This window comes from Anas platyrhynchos, chromosome Z, assembly GCF_047663525.1.
Source record: "Anas platyrhynchos isolate ZD024472 breed Pekin duck chromosome Z, IASCAAS_PekinDuck_T2T, whole genome shotgun sequence".
NCBI lineage: Eukaryota > Metazoa > Chordata > Aves > Anseriformes > Anatidae > Anas > Anas platyrhynchos.
The window spans coordinates 53,924,028-53,948,487 of NC_092621.1; the positions used below are offsets into that span (position 1 = coordinate 53,924,028).

Below are 24,460 nucleotides of genomic sequence, written 5' to 3' on the forward strand. Positions count from 1 at the left end.
ATTGTCATTAGTGGTCTTCCAGGCACAGGTCTCCTAAGTCCCTCTGCTGAAATTTTCTCTGGCATCCTTGTAGAAGGAAGAAGAAGAGGGATGATTGGGTCTGGGGCAATCTGAAATTACTGCTCATGCATCACTAATAATGGCTAAAAATACTACAGCACATGGTTTCAGCAAAGGCGTCTGCTGCAGAGCCAGACAAAGCTGCCCAGCACACCCAGCAGTTCTGTGCATTTGCAGTAAGAGCAGTGCTTTCCCTCCAGGTTAGGCTGTATCGACTTTCTCATTTCTTTTTCTAATTGCTAATACATTGATGGCCCTGCACATGACGGAGGTATTCAGGCTAAAATTTATAGGGAGAGATGAGGAAGGGAAAGATGGGATATAGCCCCTTGTGTTGCAGGATTGCTATACCGTATCCATGACCCTCTTACCCTGGGTTTTATACCCCATGCTGCCAGCTTTTTGATATTGCCTTATAGTATGGGCTCTTTCTAGCAGGAAAAACATGTTTTTCCATGTTTGAGACCCCCTGGTGTACTCAGAGACACCCCCTGCCCCAGCAAATGCAGTGTACTGCATAAGGTAGCCGCGGGCTTAAATTTTACTGAAAAGAAACATAGATCTGAGATTAAGTGCTGTCCTTTGCAAGGAGCAGCTTGTCTCTGGTATCAAACGACATCCAACCACAAGAACAGGCACAGAGCATGACTCAAAAAGGCCAGACAGGGCCACTCAGTGCTTTGAACTCCCAGGGAACCCGCCCAAGAGTGGATGTCATTTTGAAAGAGGTGAGGGACGGCAGGAAAGAAACGGTGAGAAGATCAGAGAGCCACAAAAGCCGAGCTCACAGCCAGCAGCAGCGTTGTAGCAAGGCCCTGAGAAACATGTGCATACAATATAGCTGAGAATGGGAGGAAGAACTGTTTGTAATGATGAGCAGATATTGTTTTATTTGCTTCCTCCTGCTCATTGAAATAGGGCTTTGTAAGTAAACAGGATACACCCGGGTATCTCCTCCTCGCTGGAACAGCGCTTGAGATTCTCCACTTCTGATTCATTCCGATGGAATGGAGTCAAAACAGCCACATATCTGGTTATCAAGTAGACGAATACTGGTCGGTTCAATGGTAACCTGCAAAGGAACGGTCACAGTAACTCTGATAAATGATAAATTATTATTTTCTTTGTCCTCTTCGGACGGGGAGCGGAGCTGGAATTCGGAGAATTTTTAAGAGCTGTTTCTATTTCTTCACAGAGCATGACTTCAGGTCCTGTAAGAACAGTATGCCTGCTGGCACCATGCCATGGCAAGGCACTGGTGCTGGTATGCAATCAGTGAGAAATATTTCTGTAAGAGGACAGAATGACTTGATGAATTTTCAGTGTTTGCTTTGGCTCAAGCTCTTCATGAAGCCTTGGCCAGAAAAGCAGGTGAAAAAGAGGCAGCAGGGGCACTGTAACCTTTGTATGGACACCTGGTGTCTTAACCAGCACCAGAAACTGACTGGCGAGAAGGAAGAAAGCCCTCGGTAGTGAAGGACAGATCTGGGATAAACTCTGAAAGGTGACTCCAAAGCAGAACGTTCTGGAACAGTGAGGAGAACAGTAAGAGTTTCTTTTTTTTTTTTTTTTTTTTTTTTTTTTCTCTGAAGCTTGGGTACATTTGCTGGTATAAGGAAAAGAGCAACGCAGTTCTAGCACTCTGTGCAATGCCTGCTTGCTTATGCCTGACTGTGTGCAAGTGCTGATCAGCTTAAATTCCCCACGACATCTGTCTGGCTTCCAAAGAGGTTTTGGGAGCGTGCAACATCTGTTACAGACGGGCTGGGGAGAAGGCAGTGGTTTCAGGGTACATGTACACGAATACAGGGGTGCCAGCAGCTGACACTGCTCATCCCTGCAGTGTACAACATTCAAAAAAGAGGATTTTTAATAAAAGCTTGAACTGGTGATGAGCATCATGTAGTTGTGCTCAGTTCAGTTTAGCTCCAAAACCCAAAACACTCCCTGGAGGAGGGATGTCCCTGGTGAAACATCAAGCCCAGTGGGATATCTCTTTCAGCAGGATGCTTGTACTCCAAAGGACACCAACAAGCAAAGCCACCTGATTTTCCTGGTGACTCCAAGTTTGTTTGTGCTGATCCTCGGTGCTTTGGGTGCTTCAGGCTAGACTGCATGACACCACCAGTAGGCCTGGGTATTTGGAAGGAAAGAGGATTACGTTTACAAGCAGTATTTATGTGGAAATACCATTTCCTGTCTAACATCCATCCACAGGAATCCCAGATTCGGTGTGTCTTCTGGTCCATTATCATGGCAGAACAGCTGTCCTTGGCACAGGACCCAAAACAAAACAGAGTAAGGTCAGTATGCAAACTTCTTTCAAGTTTTTCCTTATAAATCAGAAAATAGCAAGGCTGCTTTCCTCTGTTTCAGTTTAAAAGCTTTCCTTACAGAGCTTGCTGAACACAGCCAGTAAGCAGCTCTACGTCACATCGAGCAATGACCACGCACGAGGAGGCAGAACAGCAGCACTTAGAAGGGAAAGTGTAGCGGGAGACCCCAACGTGCACCCGTGTATAAGGTTCATTTGAATGTGTGAGCAGTCACAGTGCCCAATTTGTTTTACGATGGCTGGACTGATCCAAGCAACAGATTTATGTAAGTTATAGACTGCTCTGATGACAGCGTATCTTACCTCCAGATGTGAATGTGAAGCAGAATCATCGAGCAGATTAATGAAGACAGCGAGGATTTAGTGTTTTGTGCAGTAGGATGCCCAGCCTCGCTAACAAGCCCAAGCAAAGTGTTGAGGAGAACACTTATTCAAATAACTGTAGTCTGGTGGGAATAGCATTGACACAAGCAAAACCATCACTTCAAGTAGCCTGCAGAGGGGTGAAAGATTTCACGTAGATTAAACCAAGTGGTTTAATCCAAATGGACCAAGTGGCTCCTAACCTAACAATTTTATCACTTCTGTCGCCTCTAGGATGACCAAATTTAGTTCATTATCTGTGCTTGTCCTGCTCCTCTCCAGGTGCTGAGCTCTCCTGCAGTGGCAGGGAGGGGAAACACACACAGCTACACAAGCATCTCCTCCCAATTTCACAGGATTCTGCCACTTTCAGGGACAAATTTTGTCATATTAAGGTATCATGTTGTGTTGGGTCTGTCTGGGATGGAGTCACCTTTCCCTGCAGCAGCACACACAGTGCTGTGCTCTGCACTCGTAGCTGAAACAGCACTGATATCACTCCAGTGTTGTGTCTAGTGCTGTATGATGCTGGCACAGCACCAGGACTCCTTCCAAGCCCTCCAGAGCCAGTAGGCTGGGGATGGGCAAGTGATGGGGAGGGGAAATCACCAGGGCAGCTTTAATTAAACTATTCTCATCTCAAACCTCAAGTGTTGTATTTTCTGCTCCTTCCTCTTTGAGGAGAGGGGGAGTGAGAGAGCAGTTGTGGTGGAGCTCGGCAGCCCATCCGAGTAAAACCACCACAGTCCTTTTTGGCACCCAACGTGGGGCTCAAGGGTTGACATAACAGTCGAATTGATTAAAGTATTTACAACTACCATACTGCTAGTCACAATGTTCAGTTTTATGTTAATATTTTTCTGTGCGACTATGTTGTATGTAGTCCATTCACTGTTCTCTTTTTTCCTCCACATCTGATCAGAGAATGTGTTGCAATCTGTGTTTGGTTTCTTTATCATGCTGTGCTGTAACATGCCGGCCTTCAGTTTCTTCTGGTACTCAGGCCCTGCATTGTTATCATTCTGGTCTCCTGGAGATTATCTTTTTGGAAATATTAAGAATTACAGCGCCTTCTTTTCTTCCCTCGCAGTCAATCTGTGAATAATATCGGGGATGGTGCCTTCTTCTTCTCTCCCTGTGGGCTAATTGCAGCAGCCTCTGAGTATTTTGGATACCCCTGGTCAGATGTTATCCTCCTATTACTAGTTCTAGTGTTTGTCTTCCTACTTAAGGTCAAATAATTTATTAAGAATATCGTCCAAGGACCTGTCCCGAGACAAAGTAGTTGTGGTTGGCAAGGTGTGTGTGGGGGATATGGGCAGGTACCTGTCACAGTTTTCTCCTCCAATGGTTCTTAACTTCACCCCTGAACAAATGCAAAGCACATCTTCATCTGGCTGCTTCAATGCTGGGACACTGGGGCCAATAGCCAACAGCTAGAAGGCAATCAAGCCAAGCAGCTGGGATCCCTCTCTAGAGAAAGGCTCGTTCATAGAGTAATTGGGAGAGAGGCACAAGTTCTCAGCCTCTGGAGGCGACTCCTAGCAGCTGTGAAAGAGAGGCATCCCCACAAGGAAGATCTTGTATATCAAGTAGGCAAGTGGACCACTATGGATAAAGGTCTCCAGCACCTGTGGGAATTTGCTGTGCTGGAGATGCTTTGTAATGATTTGAACAATACCCAGACATCTAAAGACCCTGATGAAGTCCAGTGCACAGCATCCATGTGGCGGAAGTTTGTATGGGCTGCACCCTCATCGCTTGCCAGCACACTGGCTGCAATGGATTGGGAGGAGGGGATGGGGCCAACTGTGGATAATGTGTCCAACCAGCTTCATAAATATGAAGAAAATCACTCTGCCCTAGTACGGGCCTGCATTTCAGCTGTGGAGGGACTGTTCCAACAGTTAGAGGAACACACAGCTTCCTCCTCACCTAGATGGAAGAATCTTTCAGCCATCAAGTGCCAGCATTCTCCGGCTCAAGCAAGGGAGAATCCGGGACGCACACCGTGGGGTACCTTGTGGTTTTATTTATGTGATCACGGGGAAGATATGAGGAAGTGGGATGGTGAACCGACCTCAGCCCTAGCTGCTCAGGTACATGAGCTGCAGAAAGATACAGCAGCAAGAAAAGGTGCCCCTAGGAGGATTGCTGCCCCAGTTTCTGTTGGGCAGTCCCCCAGAGGCAGTAGAAGGGCTAGTATTACTCCTGACCCTGACAAATAGACCTCTGCTTCACATTTGGAAGAATTAATTGATAGATGCTCCAGCCAGGACTAGTGGGGCCCTGCCTCTGGCCAGGTAGAGGAGAGGGACAACCGAATTTACTAGACTGTGTGGATTCGATAGCCTGGCACACCAGAACCGCAAAAATATAAAGCTTTAGTGGACACAGGCGCACAGTGTACCCTAATGCCATCAGGCCACCAAGGGGCAGAACTCATCTCTATCTCTGGAGTGACAGGGAGATCCCAAGAGTACTGGAAGCTGAAGTGAGTCTAACTGGGAATGAGTGGCAAAAGCACCCCATCGTGCCTGGCCCAGAGGCTCCGTGCATCCTCGGCATAGACTACCTCAAGAGAGGGTACTTCAAGGATCCAAAAGGGTACTGGTGGGCTTTTGGCATAGCTGCCTTGAGTACAGAGAAGATTAAGTAGCTGCCTACTCTGCCTGGTCTCTCAGAAGACCCTTCTGCATAGGATTGCTGAGGATTGAAGAACAGCAAGTGCCAATTGCAACTACAACTATGCACCTGCGGCAATATCGCACCAACCGAGACTCCCTGATTCCTATCCATGTGTTAGTTCATCATCTGGAGAGCCAAGGAGTGATCAGCAAGACTCATTCACCTCTTAATAGTCCCATATGGCCAGTGTGAAACTCCAATGGCGAGTGGAGGTTAACGGTGGACTATCGGGGCCTGAATGAAGTCACACCACCATTGAGTGCTGCAGTGCCGGACATGCTAGAACTTCAGTACAAACTAGAGTCAAAGGCAGCCAAGTGGTATGCTACAATCGATATCGCTAATGCATTTTTCTCCATCCCTCTGGCAGCAGCCTGCAGACCACAGTTTGCTTTCACCTGGAGGGGCATTCAGTATACTTGGAATCGGCTGCCCCAGGGGTGGAAACACAGCCCTACCATTTGCCACAGACTGATCCAGTCTGCACTGGCACAGGGGAACGCTCCTGACCACCTGCAGTACATCGATGATATCATCGTATGGGGTAACACAGCAGAAGAAGTTTTTGAGAAAGGGAAGAAAATAATTCAAATTCTCCTGAAAGCTGGCTTTGCTATTAAACAAAATATGGTCAAGGCACCTGCACAAGAAATCCAGTTCTTGGGGGTGAAATGGTAGGATGGACGTTGCCACATTCAGACGGATGTGATCAACAAAATAATGGTTATGTCTCCACTAACTAGCAAAAAAAGAAACGCAAGCTTTCCTAGGCCTTGTGGGATTTTGGAGAATGCACATGCCAGGCTATAGTCAGCTTGTGAGTCCTCTATATCGAGTGAGAGGAACTCTTCCAAGTGGGACCCCGAGCAACAACAGGTCTTTGAACAACTCAAACAAGAAATAGCTCGTGCAGTAGCCCTTGGGCATGTCCGTAACAGACCAGCTGTGCAGAACATACTTTACACTGCAGCTGGGGAGCATGGGCTCACCTGGAGCCTCTGGCAGAAGACCCCAGGAGAAACTCGAGGCCGACCTCTGGGGTTCTGGAGCCAGGGCTATCACAGATCAGAAGCCAATTACACCCCAACTGAAAAGGAAATATTAACAGCATATGAGGGGATTCAAGCCACTTCAGAAGCTGTTGGTATGGAAGCACAACTCATCTTGGCCCCATGACCACCTGTGTTACAGTGGATGTTCAAAGGGAAAATCCCCACTACACACCATGCAACAGACGCTACATGGAGTAAATGGGTAGCGTTAATTACACAGCGGGCTCAGATGGGGAAACCCAACCTCCCGGGAATCCTGGAAGAGATTATGGAGAGGGATGCCACATACAGATGGGCTCGTGATCGAGGGGTGGACCTGACCACTGAGGCCATTACACAGGTTACCCATCAGTGTGAGACCTGTGCTGCAATCAAACAAGCCATGAGGGTAGAGTCTCCCTGGAATAGGGGGAGATGGCTTGGATTTCAATATGGTGAGGCCTGGCAGATTGACTACTCCCACAAACGCACCAAGGCAAGCGGTACATACTCACCATGGTAGAAGCAACTACTGGGTGGCTGGAAACATACCCTGTAAACCATGTCTCGGCCTGAAATACTATCTTGGGCCTGGAAAGACAAGTGCTGTGGTGACATGGCACACCAGAGAGAACTGAGTCCGACAAGGGAGTCACTTCTGAAACAATTTGGTCACCTCCTAGGCCAAGAGACATGGCACTGAGTGGGTGTATCACATCCCTTATCAACCACAAGCCTCTGGGAAGGTTGAGAGGTACAATGGACTGTTAAAAACTATGCTACAAGCACTGGGTGCTGGGACGTGGAGACATTGGCATATAAATCTACCAGAGGCCACTTGGCTAGTTAACAACATGGGGTCTGACAGCCATGCTGGTCCTGCTGAAACAAAACCCCTACACACTGTGGGAGAAGCTAAAGTCCCTGTAGGAGAAGCTAAAGTCCCTGTAGTGCATGTGGGAAAGTGGATGGGAAAGGTGGTGTGGGTTGCCTCTGCCATGGGAAACGGCAAACCCACTCGTGGGATTGTCTTTGCCCAACAACCAGGGTATACCTGGTGGGTAATGCAGAAAGATGGGGATATTGGGTGTGTGCCTCAAGGAGATTTAACACTGGGAGAAAATTAATCTGTAATCCAAGTTATGTGTCAAGAAAACCAACTTCGCCTGCCATGAGTGACCGCTTTGACAGATGAAGCTGAAACCATCAACATTTTTTATGAACATTTTGGGAAAAGACCTATGGAATGAAAAGAAGTACAGACATACAAATACTTCAATGGACAGAAAACAATGGTGATGAGAATATCTGTATACTATCTGTGTGGGACCTGAGTGTGACACAAATGTTATGGAATAAGGGGTGGAGGTTGTGTTGTGTCTGTCTGGGATGGGATGCTTTCCCTGCAGCAGCACACACAGTGCTGTGCTCTGCACTCATAGCTGGAACAGCACTGATATCACTCCAGTGTTGTGTCTAGTGCTGCACAGTGCTGGCACAGCACCAGGACTCCTTCCAAGCCCCCCAGAGCCAGCAGGCTGGGGGTGGGCGAGTGATGGGGAGGGGACATCACCAGGGCAGCTTTAATTAAACTATTCTCATCTCAAACCTCAAGCTCTCTGTGTTGTATTTTCTGCTCCTTCCTCTTTGAGGAGAGGGGGAGTGAGAGAGTGGTTATGGTGGAGCTTGGCAGCCCACTCGAGTAAAACCACCACACATGTTGGGAAAATTCATGTTTTTTCTTCCTTGTTCTCTCTGTGGCTTATACAGTGGCCTAATTAGTTATGAGATCTGGGTCTCTAATCCCTTGCCTGCCTCTGACCTTGAGTGACCTTGGGTAAGTAAATTTTCATTTCTCAGCTTGCGTTTACCCACAAGGAAAACGCTCATGTCGACATTTTTTTCCTTGCGGCCATACACTGAGCCTCACCTATAGATTATTCTCCCACATGGGAGAGAAAGAATGAGAAACCTGATTATGGCATGCTCTTCCCTCAGGGACAGAGGAATCCATCTCCATGAGAACTTTGTAAACCTCAATTAAATCTCTCTTTCTTACTCTACCTGTGGAGTAACAGCACACGGATTTGAAGAAAAATGCTGTTCAAGACAAGGGCAGTATAGGTTATTAACTATCCAAGTTAACGCTGAGGTGATAAGAATATTTTTGACTGGTGGCCATGACCTTGTAAAGGACCTTCAGATTGTCTGATAGGCGCCTCTGTCCTTACCCAGCTGGAGTTGTCACATGCTCATCTGTGGAAGTGTGGGTGCCTTAACATTTACCATATTTGCTACTTTTGCAGGGGAGATAATCAGCAAAATCTCCACCAAATGATATAAGCAGGTACAATTTTTACATACCATTGCACATGCTAGCATATTATAATGTGATTCCAAGAAGGTCGAGGTTTTTACCCATCCTGCCTCATTTAGTATAGACACTGGCATTAAGGCAAGAAAGCAGTATATAGCAGTATATAGTTACTGTTATATAGAATGAATAATTCTGCTTAATAAGTCTTTTGCTGGGGATCTCCCCAGCATGTGCAGGACTAACGTGCATTCAAGGGACTTTCCTGTGAATAATGCTTAGCAAGGGCAGGAAGGGCTATTAAGCCAATCTGTAACTGAAGCGTGGAGAGATGAGCTGAGTAGCCCAACGTCTTGCAAGACCAAGAACTGTGTACGAATCTTCTGGGTGCCCCAAAAAGCCACATCTGCAATTTGTGTTTTACCAGATGCTTGGAAAGGAGCTCCTCCTCTTGAAGGTGAGTCTACCAATAAAAGGTTAAAACTGAACACGGGTCAAAACAGCAGCATAGTGCTCAGGGTGGGGCACGGGGTCAAGCTATTGCTAGCTTGCAAGACAGCCTGCTCCAGAGCTCTTCTAGAAACTGAAGGGTAGCATCAGCTAAGATCAGCTGATGGTCTGCATTTTGCACTGTGATGAGACAATCGCCACTTGCATTTAAAAATGCTGGTGCTAAAATAAAGAAGTGGAACACACGTAACCCATTGCCCCACTCTGTGCACTGCTGCTGTGAAGAGGTGGCCAGATAGGCACGGCTTCACCCCAGCACTGCCCTGGAGGCGTCCCTTTCACTCCTTTGTAGTGAGTTCAATGACATTTGCAAATTTCTTGTCAGCTTTGTATCATCTGTGGTGTTTCTTGCAAACTTCACAAGGCCGCTGACTCTTGCCCTGCTCGCAGAAGCTGTGAAGCCATTGGCTCTCTCCTAAAGTGTCAAAGCATCACTCAGTTTCTCCATACAAAGGTATTGTTTGCTTCTCATGAAGATGCCCCCATCTTTTCAGGCAGGACAGACCTGAGTTACACGCTCAGTAGGCACTGCGGCTATCGAACTGCACGCAGGTAAGGGAGTGATGGAAGTGAAGCAGGCAAGCAGAGTACTGGGGGAGAAGTGTGTACAAACACATCAGGGGGAGAAGTGGAAGCATCACACAATTGGCATGGGGGTAGTGCAAGGAGTGAGGTTGGCATTTTCTCCTTTCACCACTTACTGATCACTCCAGCCTTTCTTTGCAGCTTGGTGCTTGGCTTTCTGGGTTGTAGGCCCTCCTGGCCTTCAAAAGACTACAGAGGTACTTCACCACCATGAATGTGCAGAGATTGTGGGACCACGGCAGACACACAGGGGCTGTGGCATAACGTGGGGTGCTGCTGGGAAACTGGGAGTCGATTTTAAATTTATTCATGGAACAGTGACTGGGGAGGAGAGAGCAAGGAGGGAGCGGGACTTGAAGCCCTAGGCAGGAAGATGGTGGAAAATACAGAGGTGTTGTGGTGGCAGAGTTAAAAGACAGGGAGGGTTGGGAGCAGGGTAGGAGATGAAAATGCAAAGTAAAACGAAGGTAGGTGGAAGTAGCATGGATTGAGGAGAGACCGTGCTGCTCAGCAAGAAATTTGGGGGAAGAACAGGAAATCGGTGAGCCAGGCAGCATGGCAGCAGGACACTTGATATACCCGATGTACATTTGAACCAGGAAGGAGCTCAGCCACGTCACGAGTTTTTTTTACTCGTCTGAAGACTGATCACTTTGACGGCAGGACAGAAAGCAAGCGTGACAGGACAGAAAGCTCCCTCTGAGCGGAGAAACCCAGCCTTTGGATGGCACCTGGGGCCTCCCTGTCCTTCGCTGGGCTGGAGCGGGTGACGGGTGGGAGCTTCTGGCAGGAATACTGGAACAGTGTGCCGGCCTGGGAAAAGGGGAAGATGAAATAATAATGATAATTATAATAATAATGATGATAATAATAATGGGAAGTGAAGGGTGCAGTGCCTGCCCCGCAGTCCACAACAAACCGTTCCCCAAAACGTCCAAAACGAGCAACAACGAGCGACTTGGGAAGCGCACAGCGGTCTCAATTCTCCCTTTTTTAATATTTCTTTTCATAAAAAGCCGGCGGGTGCTCTTCCCGGAGCCAGGCCGCGTTTGGTGGCTTCACCCCGGGGGCTGCCCCGAGCCCCTCACCCTCCACACCCCCGCACCGGCGGGCGCGGAGCCTTCACCACCCTCACCCCCGTGCCGTCAGGACCCCTTTATTTTTTATTTTATTTTTTTTAATTCTTTCCCTGGGAGGGCCTGGGCGGCGCCGAGCGCCCCGCCGGAGCCCTGCATTTCCTCTTCCTCCCGGAGCAGGGGAGGAAGGGGCCGGCGGCGCCCCCTCAGCCCCGCCGCCGCCGTTGCTGCGGCAGCGGGCGGAGAGGGAGGGAAGGCAAAGAGAAGGAAGGGAAGGGAAAGGAAGGGAAGGAAGGGAAAGGAAGGGAAGGGAAGGAGGGACGGAGGGAGGCGGCGCCAGGGGCCGGCGGGGCCCGGAGTCACCGTGTCACGGCGCCCGGGAAGCCGCCGCCGCCGGATCCGCCCCCCGCAGGGCGAGCGAGGGAGGGAGAGAGGAAGAGGAGGAGGAGGAGGAGGAAGAGGAGGAGGAGGAGGGGGAGGAGGGGGCCGGCTGCTCGCCGCCTCTCATCTTTTGGCCTCCTTTCGGCCCCTCTCCTCTCGCACCGGGGCTCCGTGCGTGCAGCAGCGGCAGCAGCAGCGGCAGCGGCGGGGGGTGGCCAGGCCGCAGCGGCGCTCCGAGCAGCCCCGCCACGGGCCCGGGCTGGCCGCCTCCGGACTAGGATGTCCCGGCATGAAGGTGAGGGGGGCGGCGGGGCCCGGCACGGCACGGCCCGGCCCGGCCCGGCACGGCACGGCACGGCCTGGCCGCCCATCATGGCGCCGCCGCCGCCCCGAGGGGGCCCGCGGAGCTCGGCGGCGGAAGGGAGGCCCCGGCCCCGGCCCCGGCCTCAGCCCCGGCCCCGGCCCCGGTGGCGGTGGTGGCGGTGGCGGAGGGCGGCGGCCCGGCCCGGCCCGGCCGCGCTCTGCAGTGTCATGGGGGGGAGGGACGGGGGGGGGACACACACACACGGTAGGGGCTCGGCCCGGCCCGCGGTGCCGACGTGTCCCGGGGGGGGAGCTGGAGGAGAGAGAGAGGGGGGCACCGTGGGTTGGTTGGTTTATTATTTATTTATTTATTTATTTATTTATTTATTTTTTTTTTTTGGGGGGGGGGGTGGAAAAGCCATCAGGGGGACTGGAGCTGAAGGAGGGTGGTTGTGTGGTGTCAGGAGAACAACCCCCCCCCCCCCCCCACTCCCACCTCCTCTCCCCATTTCCTCACTATTATTATTTTTTTTTTTTTTTTTTTAAATTTTTTTATCCCCAGCCTTTCTCGCAGCAGGTACGGGGCGTAGCGTGGAAGCGCGCCGCGAAAGCCGCGGCCCGGGGTCACCTGGACACACACACACACAAAAAATAATAATAATTAAAAAAATATATATGCAACTTTCTGCCATGTTAGGAACTTAAGCCCGGCACCTGTCTCCATTTTCTCTCTTATCTCCTGCGGCGGCCTTTTTCCCCGCTCCTGGGAATGTTTTTTGGCAGGCGGTGGCGGTGGCGGTGGGCAGCGGGGCCTGGCCTGCAGCTGGTGGCACGCTGCTGGGCAGCAGGAGGAGGAGGCTCCGGGTGCAGGGCCCGCACGGGGCTCGCAGGCTCCTTGTTCACAGGAGTTAGGCAGGGTTGTTTACCAAGCACTTGCCTTGCGAAGAATCCACGAGCCCGCTCGTATTGGCTGGAGTTAACATTTAGTGTGGGTGCCAAGCTCGTGCCCCCTTCCCTCCCACCCTCCTCCCTTCCACCTCTTTTCCCAGGGGGGCAGGGATGGAGATGCTGGGTTTGTGCGTGACTGAAGATGCAGTTGCTGAAAAATAATGATTGTAGTGAGAGGGGTTGATCTCAAGAGTTTTCGTTAGTGACTTTGTGTGATGATGAGCTCTGTAAGTCTGTCTGTAATGCTCGTATCTGTGATACTCTTTCTAAAGTACTGTAGTAAGATGCAAACTTTTCTAGGCTGAACAGGTAAAAATTACTGAAGTGATACCGTGTGTTGTTCTCATGCTTTTCAGAGATAAGTGCATAGACGTTTTTTTTTTTTGTTTTTTTAAGCTTGTGGTATTTGCTGTGGTACTTCAGTGTTTTTTTTTTTTTTTTAAAGTCCTGAAAAAAAAAAAAGTTAGAAATTTAGAAAGTCCTGACCAGCCTTTCTGTTAAGACAATCTGAAAGTAAGGGGTTTCCTTCCAAGTACTTTTCTGATGGAGGCTATCTCATCAATTTCCCTAGTGGGCCGCAGTTTCTGTTTGTAGCAGTGATAGTTATATCCCTGTGCTTGGATATTGGCTTGTTGGTATTTAGAAGGAGTGATTTTTTAACAAAACCAAGCTTAGTATTTTCTTTCTGAAGCAGATTCTTCAGTGTTTGGTCTCTCTAGCTGTGCTTACTTTGAAAACCTGAAATAATTTTCTTTCTTTCCTTGTAAGTGAAGTGGTTGGCGAGCGTGAGTTCTGGTCATTTCACGTTGTGGATGTAGACTCTTGGAGTGTGTTTGTGGGTGTGCATGTGCATGACTGAAACCAGGAGAGTACCATGAAATTGTAAAGGACATGTATCGCTGCATCTTTGTGACAGTTTTTTATAAAAATCTAACGTAATTTCTCACTGCTTCTCCTTTTCCTTCATATTTTAGATCTTTTGTTTTAGTCAACTTTACTTATGGGGTTAGAATAATTCCTCTTAAGGCAGCAGGCATGCTTGTCCAACTTTCTGGAAAAGAGGCTCAGAAACTTGATTTTGTTACATATACAGAAATCCTTAGAAGTGAAATATTCACAAAAAAGTACTTCTTGCTGCAGGTCTGTATAGTGTCATTAGTAGCTGCCAATTTTGATCCAGTGCGACTTAGTTGGGAGGACGTGTCTTGGAACAACATGGTGCAAGAGAGAAAAGCAAGTTTTCATAAGTGACACCTTCTCTGTGTGTTCCCTTTAAAATGACCCACCCGCAAAGTTACAAACAGGGTTTATTGATTGCTCCTGACAGAATCTGGAACACTGTACCAGTTGTATGATGGGAGGGGATGTCTCTGGTAGGGTAAATGCTAGAGAAGTTGATATCCCGAAGTCTTGGGATCCTAAAGAGGCCATAAAAACATCAGATGGAGATTTAAGCTTACACTTTGTTGTGATTTCTTGACTGTCTTCTTTGGTGTAATTGTCTATAAAAATGCAGTTTTTACAAAAACTGCACTTTTACTTACAAAATTTTTTGTTTGTTTGTTTCTTTATTAACTATTTTCTTAGCCTTCAAGAAAAAAAAAATCAGACCACAGTCTCCCCTTTGCACTGTGTTTGCTTTTCACAGGTGAGCTCTGGGCTCACGTTTCTCCCTACTTCAGGAAAATAGGCCCAAGTATGACATGATTTATTGTTCCTCTTTCTTGAAACGTTCATTCTGTGTTTCAGAGGCTTTGTGGCAATACTGTCAAGAGTAGCTGTTAGCGTTTATCCACCTTTTGCTAATGCTACTTATTTCTATTTTTTTTTTTAAACCATCCCTGTTCTATGACTTGGTGTTAGGCAACTGGTTATTCCCTGTCCTGGTTTTGTTGAACACAACGTGAGGTCACCCTCTGCTCTTAGTGTTCTTGTCATTCCCTTTACAGGAGTGATCCACTGTGTTTCTCTGGGTTAGTCCCTATGTTTAGGAGTGAGTTGTGGTGCAATCCTTGGCAGCCTACAAGGAACAGACAGGTGAATTTTTATATTCTGGAAGGTATAGCAGAAGATATTTTGCATATTGTAAATCTTCTTTTGATGGGTGTGCGTTGAGTAATGGCGCTTTCGTACAACAGTGTACCGCACACAGGACAGCATAAAACAGAATTATAACTTCCATAAATATCATTAGAAGACCTCTTGTGCACATCTCTTGTAAAACTAGAATGCCGCAGCGTTACTGGTCGTACAAGGGGCTGGATTCTGTTTTCATGTTCCAGAGGGCTCCCGGCAACACTTGATCCTCCCTCCTGCACGCTCTGTACCCCTCCTCCCTGACATCTTCCATAGTTCGTTTCCTATTTGCGTTTAGGGATGTATTCTTTAAGCTTCAGAAAGCTAGGAGCAGTACAAATGGCTTGTGGTGTGGTTTTTTTTGTGTGTGTGTTTTTGTTTTTTTTCTTTCTGGTGCCCATTTGTCAGCATTTCTTATGAATCAGTGGAGCTTTGCAAGGCAAGTAATCTCAGTTCCAAGTGAAGAAAAGTTACAAGTGGATGGTAATAAGGTAGGAAGGGAGGGCAGCGACTCTCAGGACCATGTGGAATTCTGAAAATGTTCCCTGCTGCCTTCATGCTCCTGATGCTCAAGGGAGCTGAAGTTGCAAGTGCTACTCTTTTTCCTTTTTGTTTTCCTTTCCTTTTTTTTTTTTTTTTTTTTTGGTGTATGCATAAATGTCTCGCATATGGGTTCTTTAATTGTAATAAATAATTGTCAATTCTTTATTTGTAATGGGAGGGTAAATAAATGCATCCTAGAAGTCTCCAGAACTATGTGTGCCAACCATTTGAGAATGGTTAATGTCAGGGCAGCGTTAGTGGAAAGATTGGGAGTCTGGGCCAATGACATTTTCTGTATGGTCAGGATAAAAAACATACGTAAAATGTTATCCATAATATAAAGGTTTTGAAAACTAGAGTAACGCCTGATCCTCCAAATCATACAACATGCGTATCGTACTTGAGCTGTAGAGTGAAAATACAAATTTCTGTCAAGCCAAAATACCCTGTAGCAGCTGATATATAACTTTTAATATTTCATGTAGTGTCAGTTATACAGTTGCCACCAAATGCAAAATTAATGTACTTTTGCATGCAAAACTCTTAATCCAGGTAATGGAACTGCACAGTTTTTATATAAAGTACTCCAGGCACTGCGTTGATGGAGTGTTGCATTTAATAATGAAGAAATGTATCTGTGAGACCAGTTATAACCTGGTACAATACCTGAATGTGCACTGGCGTGATAATTTATCTAGTAAGAGTATGCCTAGGACACACAATATGTTAATGCTAAACCTGAACAGCTGCAAATGTGATTCAAAATATTGGATCACGGTAATTTGCTTTATTATTGAACTATTGTTTGTTTTCAGCAAGAAACTGAGTCATCATTTAATAATAATAATAAAAAAGAGCTGGGTACATCAGTGATATTTAACAGCCACAGTACTTTCGGGTTTTGAGGAAGCTACACTTTCATTTAAGAAGGAAAAATGTTTATGGATGATGGTTTATGAAGCACATTGCACGTGGACCAGTATGATGATGTCCCTGCTGTGCTTGTGAACAAGGTCCTCCAAAAATGGGTGTAGAGAGAGACCACTTTGTCTCTTCTTGTGGCAAGAAGTAGTGTCATGGATCGTTCTTTGGGAGACAGCAAAAAAAAAAAAAAAGATATTTAAATGGTCGGTGTTGGAAGGTTGATGGTCAATACCTTAAGCAGAAGGACGGGTGTAGAACTGTGATACACCTGACATCACTGGGTGTGCGTGTGGGGAGAGGACGTTTAAATAACTCCTGGTTACAAAGGCACATTTGAGGTAATGGTGACTAGTAGGGGCTCCGGGCAAGTGCACAGAGAGACATGCAAGTCCCGTGGGCAGCGCTGGGCAAATGAAATTCACACATCTTAAAAAAAAAGATTTTATTTAATTATTTTTTTTTTTTTTAGGGATTTTACCTATTTGCATTGCTGATACCATTTTAGAGAGTTGTTTGTGTTGCTATTCACAGATATGTCGTTGTTGTTGTTACTTCAGTTACTCTGTTTTTATGTTTGTTAAGTGCAATGACTAATACAGAAAGTGTTAATACATTTGAGAAGCTGCTGGACACAGCAGCACCTTTGAAGCACTCCGTTGAGCCCCCCAGGAGCTGGGATATGTCAGAATTTGGCTGCAGATGTCTCTAATTCAGGCTCCTGTGAGTATCTGCCTTGTGCAATTACACAGCTGTGTATAATCTGCTCCGTGCTACCCCAGCCCCCGTTGGGGTGCTGGGGGGGCTGCCGTGTGTCAGAGCACGGCCCCGTTTGGGTTTGGGACTGTACAGGGAGCAGGCAGGTAGGGGTGCTGCCGAAAGGAAGGGTGGTCGAGGTGGTGACAGCAGAGTTTTGTTGTAGAAAGTTGGATCAACCCCACCTCCTTCCTCTGCTGCAGAGCTCACGTGGAGGGCTAGGCAAATCGCTGAAGAGAGAATACACAGGTGGCTGCTTGATGTTTGTTCCTTATTTTAGGAAGGCTCGACTTGGGCTTCAAGGGATCTGAGCTTTTACAGCTGCGGTTGTAGTAGCTAAGTGATCAGCTTTGAAAATGTGCCTGACTTCAGAAAATCACATGCTCTGGAAAAACGATCCTTTGGCATCTCAGATCCAGCAAGTAGATTTGGTAGGTTTGTGGTTTTAATCTGTGTCTTGTTTTCCATCAGTTCCAAGATGGGGAGAGAAAGTGGCTTAGAAGTGCTGTGAAACTAAATCTGCTGATATTTATGCTGCATGGAAATCTTGCTGCCTTTTCCCTGTGAGCACTCCTGTATCAGAAAATCCGAATTGTTAAAAGTGTGTAGTCAGTGAAGGCTCAGACTGACCAGTGATGATAAAACGGGTATCTGGTCGTTCGCTGAACACCATGGGCCCTGGTGCACTGAGCAAGGTGCTGTTTTTCTTGGAACATGTGTAATTGTGTAAGACTGCATTTCCTGTGGGTTTGGATCACAGATTGATGCTAAGATGCCGATATTTTAATACCAGCAAGGGCTTGGTTTTCCATGTCTTTTGTTCTTGGAATCACTCAGGAGGCTAAATCCTCCACGCAGGACGCACTCTTGCCTCTGCCAGATTTAGACTAGATGGGCAGATTTGGTAGTGCTGCGTTCTGAAAGGGAAGTCGTAATGGAGAAGAGATTTACAAGCTTAACTAGAGGGAGAAATGTCAGTGCCCCGTACAGAAATGGCATTGTAAGGCACTGTGCGGCTTGGGTATACCCAGATCAGAGAACTCGGAGTAATGTTAGCAACTCGGGACACGTGTGAGGAAGAGTTACTGCGTGGAGAGAAATTGCAACGGTGTTTACCTCAGATGACTCGACTCCTTTCTGTGTAATCCCTATTTCCTAACATGAGAAGGAGATATTTAATATGTTCCAGAAGGTGATGAAAACTGAATAGAAGTGCTTTTCCATATAGTACGTAAAGAGATCGTGGAACTTTTTTTGGTGAAGGTTCTTGAGTCTGGATAACAAGTATCCAGAATATGCAACTAAAGCTTTGTTTTTTTATCTTAAACTTCACACATCAGGCCTTGTGACTATCTCAGACTTAAATGTGGCTGTGGAATATCTCAAGTCTGATGTCCCGTTTGGTTCCTGTACCTTTCCCTGAAGCAACACCTGAGCGTCTGGTTTGAACTTACTCCTATCATCGTTTGCTTTTATGGTCTTTATGGTTATTGACGTCTTCATCCCTGCACAACATTATTATAAACTTTGACACAATGAAGTAGGTCTTTTCTAAATTCAGTGCAGAGCACAGAGAAAAGCTCGGTAGCTTTACTGGCTGATAGTGCGTAAATCAAGGCTTCAGGTTAGAGTTGTTTAAAAAGTTTTATTTGTCTTAGGTTACTGACATTTACTAAGTTGATGAATGAGGTCTGTCCCAAGTTAAAGTTGTGGGGAATTATCATGTAAATGTCTTCAGCTTCAGTACAATTTTCTGATCACTCGTGATTCCTCTTAATCCGTATGTCTCTGAATAATGTTTCAAAGTTGCGTACAGGTGATCACTTGGTTTCTATCACTGGAAGTCATGGGTTCTCATTTGGAATTAATTTTAAAGTATGGGCTCATGCTTTACTCATACTGGAGCCTCCTAAGTATTTGGAGAAAAACACGTGACATGTTCTTAGAGTGTAGTTTGGGTGTTAGGGGGAGGTTGGATTTGTTTCATAATTCTTTTTTTTTAATTTTAAAACATTTAAATATTTTTTTAGTCTTAGTATATGATCTGGCTAAGTACCAGAATTCTCATTTTTACCACCCATTTGTCAACCCTGCAATGAGTTTCCTGAATGTATTAACTCTTTTCATCCTGATTACTTTATTTGGAGCTTTTAGGAGACTTGCTTTTAAAGTTGCCCCCATTTGCAGCTGGAGACCTGAGTAAATCTTACTCTTTATTATGATTAAAAAGGACACCTGAACACAGGAAACACTGATGTTTTCTTCTGTTTGCACATGCATTATAAGTTAGAGAGTTTGACTTTCCCGAAGGCACCAAGGAAGTCCTACTAAAATGAGGATTAGTGGTTCTGTACTCCATTTCAGTGAGATTTATAGGTCCAAATCCATTCTTAAGAGCTCTCGGCTCACTGGAACATTTAAGTGGCATACATTTACACTGTTTCCAGCTATTACTTCGTACAGTTTCCCTCTGATTTGTTTTTAATTTCAGTATTCACATAGAATCTCACATTTTTATCAAAGTATTGCTCCAGATTTGATTTGAGGCATCCCAGTGTAATCACTGACAAAATGCAGCTGATGAAAGACATCAGTTAGAAAAAAAAAAAAAAAAACGTAGATTTTTTTTTAAAACATCCTGCAAGATATGGATGAAGTAACAGCTGAAGTTTAAAAAAAAAATATATAAATCTGGATCATAACTCCATTTTTTTTCTTACCTCAGGTCAGATTTGGTCTTCCCCCATCACTTCTGCCATGTCCTGGTGCCAGATTCTTTTTGGGAGGCAATGTTTCTTGTCTTGACTGACAAGAGGTGCTGTCTCTGGTAGGATGAATTCTCTTCTTTGTTTTCCTTCCTTTTGGCTTTGAACTTTTATCTGTCATCTTCTTATTTCTTAGTCATTGTTCTTTTTTCCCTTTGCTGTGCTGTCTCTCTCCTAGTTTTGTTCCTAGAGAGGGCGGTTTTCACAAAGATCTGTGGATGCTGTAGGCCTGTGTCAGAGGTGAATGCAACAGAAGTTTAATGCCTGCCTCTGTGAGCCTCTTTGAAAAACAGAGCTCTAATATTTCTTGGTAACACAAATAACCCTGGTCTATTTAAGAAAATAACTATTTCCAAAATGTTTCTAGGCAGTGGGTTCTCTGGCTACTGTAGATATGAACGTGTTTAGTTGTTTTCAGATAAGGCCAGGCAGCTTCAGGAGTAAAAAAAAAAATAAAAATAAAAAAAATCCTTGTCAGGTAATGCCAAACCATTCCTACAGTATTTGTAAAGGATTTACTTTTACTTTTCAGTAACAGAGGATTGCAAGTGTGGGTGGTATGTATGGACTCACTTGTGTTAACTTATTGATACTAAAGCAGCCAACGTTCTTGTCTGAGGGGTGTTGCTGTTGGCCAGCTCTCTTGATCAGTTCTTTGAGAATATCAATATACGTATCAGAATTGTGATTTTAAACCAATTTCTAAAGTTCTCCACCTCCACATACCAGCTGAGTTGTTCTTCAGGTGCTTAATAATATAGCAGGAACACAACATCAGCTCCTGGAAGCACATACCTAGGTACATGCCTGGAACGGCGGTAGGATTATTTGGAGGCATCCTGCATGTGGCTGTTTGGATAGCAGTGTTGTGAGCTGTTGAAACTGTGATATTCTCTGGATACCTACCTCAAGTGTCCTTGCCCCAGCAGCAAATTTTCAAGGTCAGGAATGTACTAGCTTATAAACATATAATGACTTCTGTGATTGTCAGCTTGTCTTTGCTTCCAGACAAGTAATTCTGACAAGGGATAGTGTTCAAATCTATGGCAGTGTATTTTTTGCGTAACTTAACAGGGTTTTTTGTGTATCAGCAGCATGCTTAGAAATTAATGTTCACCTTAATGAATTTGAAATTGCCGAAGTCTGACTAAATAACTGTTTCTTGGTTGGACTGTCTTTTATGATAGTTAGAATGAAATTAGCTCTGAAGAAATCTGTGGTTTAGACACAAGGGCTTGTTTGTGTTTAGGGTCTTGTCACTTTCACTTAAACAAAGCATTATTCCAGCTATTTGCATGTGCTTTTAAAATAGGTGGTAATGAGGAGATGTGCTTAACACAAATGGTGTTAAGTGTGCTTTATTATGTGTATACAAAATTGCAAGCAGAGTTGTGGATTGTCACTGCAAGTGCAAAATGAACGTAGTGAGAGGCAGCTTGTAGTTCACTGGTGAAATTGGGTCAACAAGAGCAGCTTCGCCGGGAGTAATGATGGTGGAGTGTAGGTCACGACTACACAAGCATGGCTTTACCACTGCGATTTGCAGAGTTCCTTTGGACTTTATCACCCTACTTTCCAAGACTAAATGTGAGTCCATTAGCACCTGAATTGTTTTTAGTATTATTTTTTCATGTGTCCAGAGTCGTCTTTCTCCCTAAACCTGGCTGTGGAAATGAGCTAAGATGGAGAAGGAGCATTCAAGATGCCCTCCGAGAAAGATGACTGAACTTTGCAAAAGTGAACTGTAGAGATTGCACAGCTTCTGATGTTGTGCACGTAAGATGCTTGTTTTTCCAACCTAGATGTACATAAGACTGCTCACATTAAATTGATTTCATACCTGTCCCCCATATGATGAGAATACCAGCAAGCATGGTTTGATCTCGGACTATATAGGTGGAAGAGTATGTTACTCCTGCTGTAAACAATGACCAGGATTATTTGTTGTTTTGTATAGACTTGCCTTTGTTACTTACATTAATTAGATACCTTGCAGATTTAAGAAGATGGAGTGAAAACTATGCGGAGTGTCTTGGTACTCAAGTATGTCAAATACATTTTCTAACACTTTTCTGCCTTGGTTGTCTTCGATTTACATGTAAAGGTGAGCAGTTAATTTGCCCTCTTGGCTGCAGAAAGAAGGGATGCTGTGATCTTCTCCCCAGTTGTTTTGGCATAAGGCCTGCAAATTGCCAGCGTGGATCTGAGAGAACAGCAAGTTTTCCCTATTCTGGAAGATTTTCATGGGGGGAGAGGGAGGGGCTGAGAATATAGCCTGAGATTTTGCTGCAGAAGAGTGGCTTTGTAAGTGAAGGATGTCCTTGGATTAATTGACTCTTACAGGCCCAACTTGCAGTGGTTTGCATCCCGAACTGCTGCCTGACATTTACTTAGAAGCAGAGGATCAGCAGGAAGCAAATTTTCAGGTTTAACTGATGATGTCACATGAAAAAAATACACATACAAGTGGAGGATTTTAATATGTTTTTGGAGGGGGTGGAGTTTGTAGTCTATTCTGGTACTATCCAGCTTTGAAGTGTTGGAGCTAGTTACTGTAACTCGGAGCTCAGTTAATATTTTGTTCCTGGAAGCATTAGGAATGCAAGGAGAGTGACCACAGAGCTGAAGAAGTGTGTTGTTGAGAATTATGTGCCAGAGTGCAGTTGTCTAGTCAAGAATAAAGTACTCCAGGCTGTTAGTTGGTCGAAGACGCCTGACTCTGGCTTTGAGGAATGCCATGATGTATTTATTGTTCCAGCGCTAATATTTCAGGTCAGCAGATGATGAATACTGTTTGTAGTCCTTGCATTGTTTGGTGTCGAGCTTCTTCAAAACATATCTTTCCTTCTCTTTAATACCCCTATAAATCATAAGTCATGACTTTTGAAGAGGCAGGCACTGGATATGTCACTGCATTAAATATCACTCACATGGAGGAAGGTGCTGCCTGCATGCTTTTTCATACTGCTAAGCATTTGGAGGTCTTGACAGTGTATAGCAGTTGTGAAGATCCATGCTGTAGTTTCTTTCTGTTGATCCAGGAACTCTAGAGAAGCTGCTGGGAATCTGAGGAATGTCTTGTGAAAAAGTACAGAGGAAGTATTTTGAATGATCCAACAAGCTATATTCGAGACTGAGCAGACCTTAGGGCACAAGAAGGCTAAAGAACGTGCATGTACATTAATAGGATTGTCAATCCTTTTGTTTTCCTCCTGTACCAATCCTAAGGTGTCTTCCAGTTGTACCCATGGAAAATAGACTCTGTTGTCTGGACCATTGAGTCTAAGCTGATTTATGTGGGCACTGAAAGATGCCTGCAAACAAACAAAAAGGGTTCAAGCTTCTGCCTGTAAAATATATTTTATGTGGACCTTAATGTCCACATAAAATATATGTATAATATATGTACGTATAACATATGTATGACAGAGTCATACAAAGTTCATGTAGGGTTATAAACTGTAGGAAGGTACGAAGTGCTGACTTGGTCAGCTGAGAGTTATGTCAGAAGAGTAAGGTAGGTGCCAGCTCTAGTGCTGGCAGAAGAGAAAGCAAAAAAGAAAAAAACGCTTGGAAAGAAAGCAGCTAATGCTTCCTGCTTCCTGTAGGAGCTGCTGTGGTGTAGCCATCTACAGCAAGCTCAGAAAACTTGTTAAAATAACAGTTGGCTTAAAGTTGTCCTAGGGGCATGGACATGCCGTACTACAGATGGCTGTGACTGGACGGGCTGAATGAAGGTCTCTCTTCATCCTTGCTCCCCTGTGACACCACCTTGAGAACTGCCAAGGTAAACTGATAGAGTTTCAAGCTCACACCCAACCTCTGTCCTGGTATCTGCAGGCGAGGAGGCTGTGCTGTCTTCATGGTAAAACTAGCTGCATGTTTATGACATTCATTCATAAACCAGACTGAAGAATCCAACACATTGTGTAGCGAGGCAGTCTTCAAACACAAATATTTTTAAGATGTGCATGTGAGGGTGACTGTTTTTCTCACGAGCATCTGAGAATTCAAGATAGTTCAGCAGATTAGTGGTCAAGCAGAGTCTGGTAGGAAATGGAGAACAGAACTTTAAGTTAGTTAGAAAATGTGTTTTAAAAAAAAAAAAGCTGTGTGTGTGTTGTTACTGAACTATGTCTCTTTCTGAGGTGCAGAAGAAGCAGTGAGGTAACATGGTGAAAATCTCTTGTCTCTCTGCCTTCCCCAGCTGTATATCCAGGTTTTTCTTCAGTAGCATATTTATCTTATAGTGCTCAATTCTTTTTTTATAGTATATCATTTATAAAACTCTCTCAATGAAGATCTGTCAGACTTGTTTGTACAGTTGATTTTTCCTAATCATTAACATACTATTTTATGCATTTTGTAACTGCAGTGTGGCACATGAGCCTGCAGTAACACGTAGTTGGTTTTAATACTACCTCTCCTTTTTTCTTCAAATTAGGAAGCAGCATATTTATCTGTTTTGATAAAATGCTGTATCACTAAGTACGTGCTTTATTCTTGTATTCAGATCAGCAAGTAAAGGGAAACATATATAAATTACTGTCTATTCTAATTTTTAAAAATTGTCTTTTTTGTTAAAAAAAATAAAATAGTTTCCACATTTTTAGATCTCTGTGGGAAATAAGTTTGGTGGTTTTTTTATAATTGTTGTACAGTCATTACACTAGGTTCCTGTAGTAAGCATTGCTTTGCAGCTGTAAATTTCAGACTTCTTTCATCTGGTTATTGATGCTTTGTGGGAATGCAATTTTGCAAATGTTTTTGACGTTGTTGAATCCTGAATGCCATGTTCTGTAGCA

General features: G+C 45.1%; 1 protein-coding gene and 1 long non-coding RNA gene across 4 annotated transcripts in view; both read left to right on the forward strand.

Annotated features, from left to right (window-relative positions):
• Nucleotides 1-288: 288 nt before the first annotated feature.
• Nucleotides 289-8,091, forward strand: LOC140000749 (uncharacterized). Its single transcript, XR_011805941.1, has 3 exons — nucleotides 289-1,605; nucleotides 2,278-2,363; nucleotides 2,437-8,091. It is a non-coding gene; the product is annotated as an uncharacterized lncRNA (long non-coding RNA).
• A 3,049-nt stretch (nucleotides 8,092-11,140) lies between these two features.
• The window catches only part of LOC101793658 (E3 ubiquitin-protein ligase KCMF1), a 48,038-nt gene continuing 34,718 nt past the window's right edge, over nucleotides 11,141-24,460 (forward strand). The window contains exons 1-2 of one of the 3 annotated variants that reach the window (XM_027446804.3): nucleotides 11,142-11,638; nucleotides 19,616-19,717. Coding sequence is in view for 1 of the 3 variants with exons in the window: in XM_027446803.3 (XP_027302604.1) it covers nucleotides 11,623-11,638 (16 nt within the window). In the remaining 2 variants the exon portion in view is untranslated. Of the gene's footprint in view, nucleotides 11,639-14,961; nucleotides 15,110-19,615; nucleotides 19,718-24,460 lie in introns of those variants that run through there. The other 2 variants (XM_027446803.3, XM_072031449.1) reach the window with 2 other exon arrangements.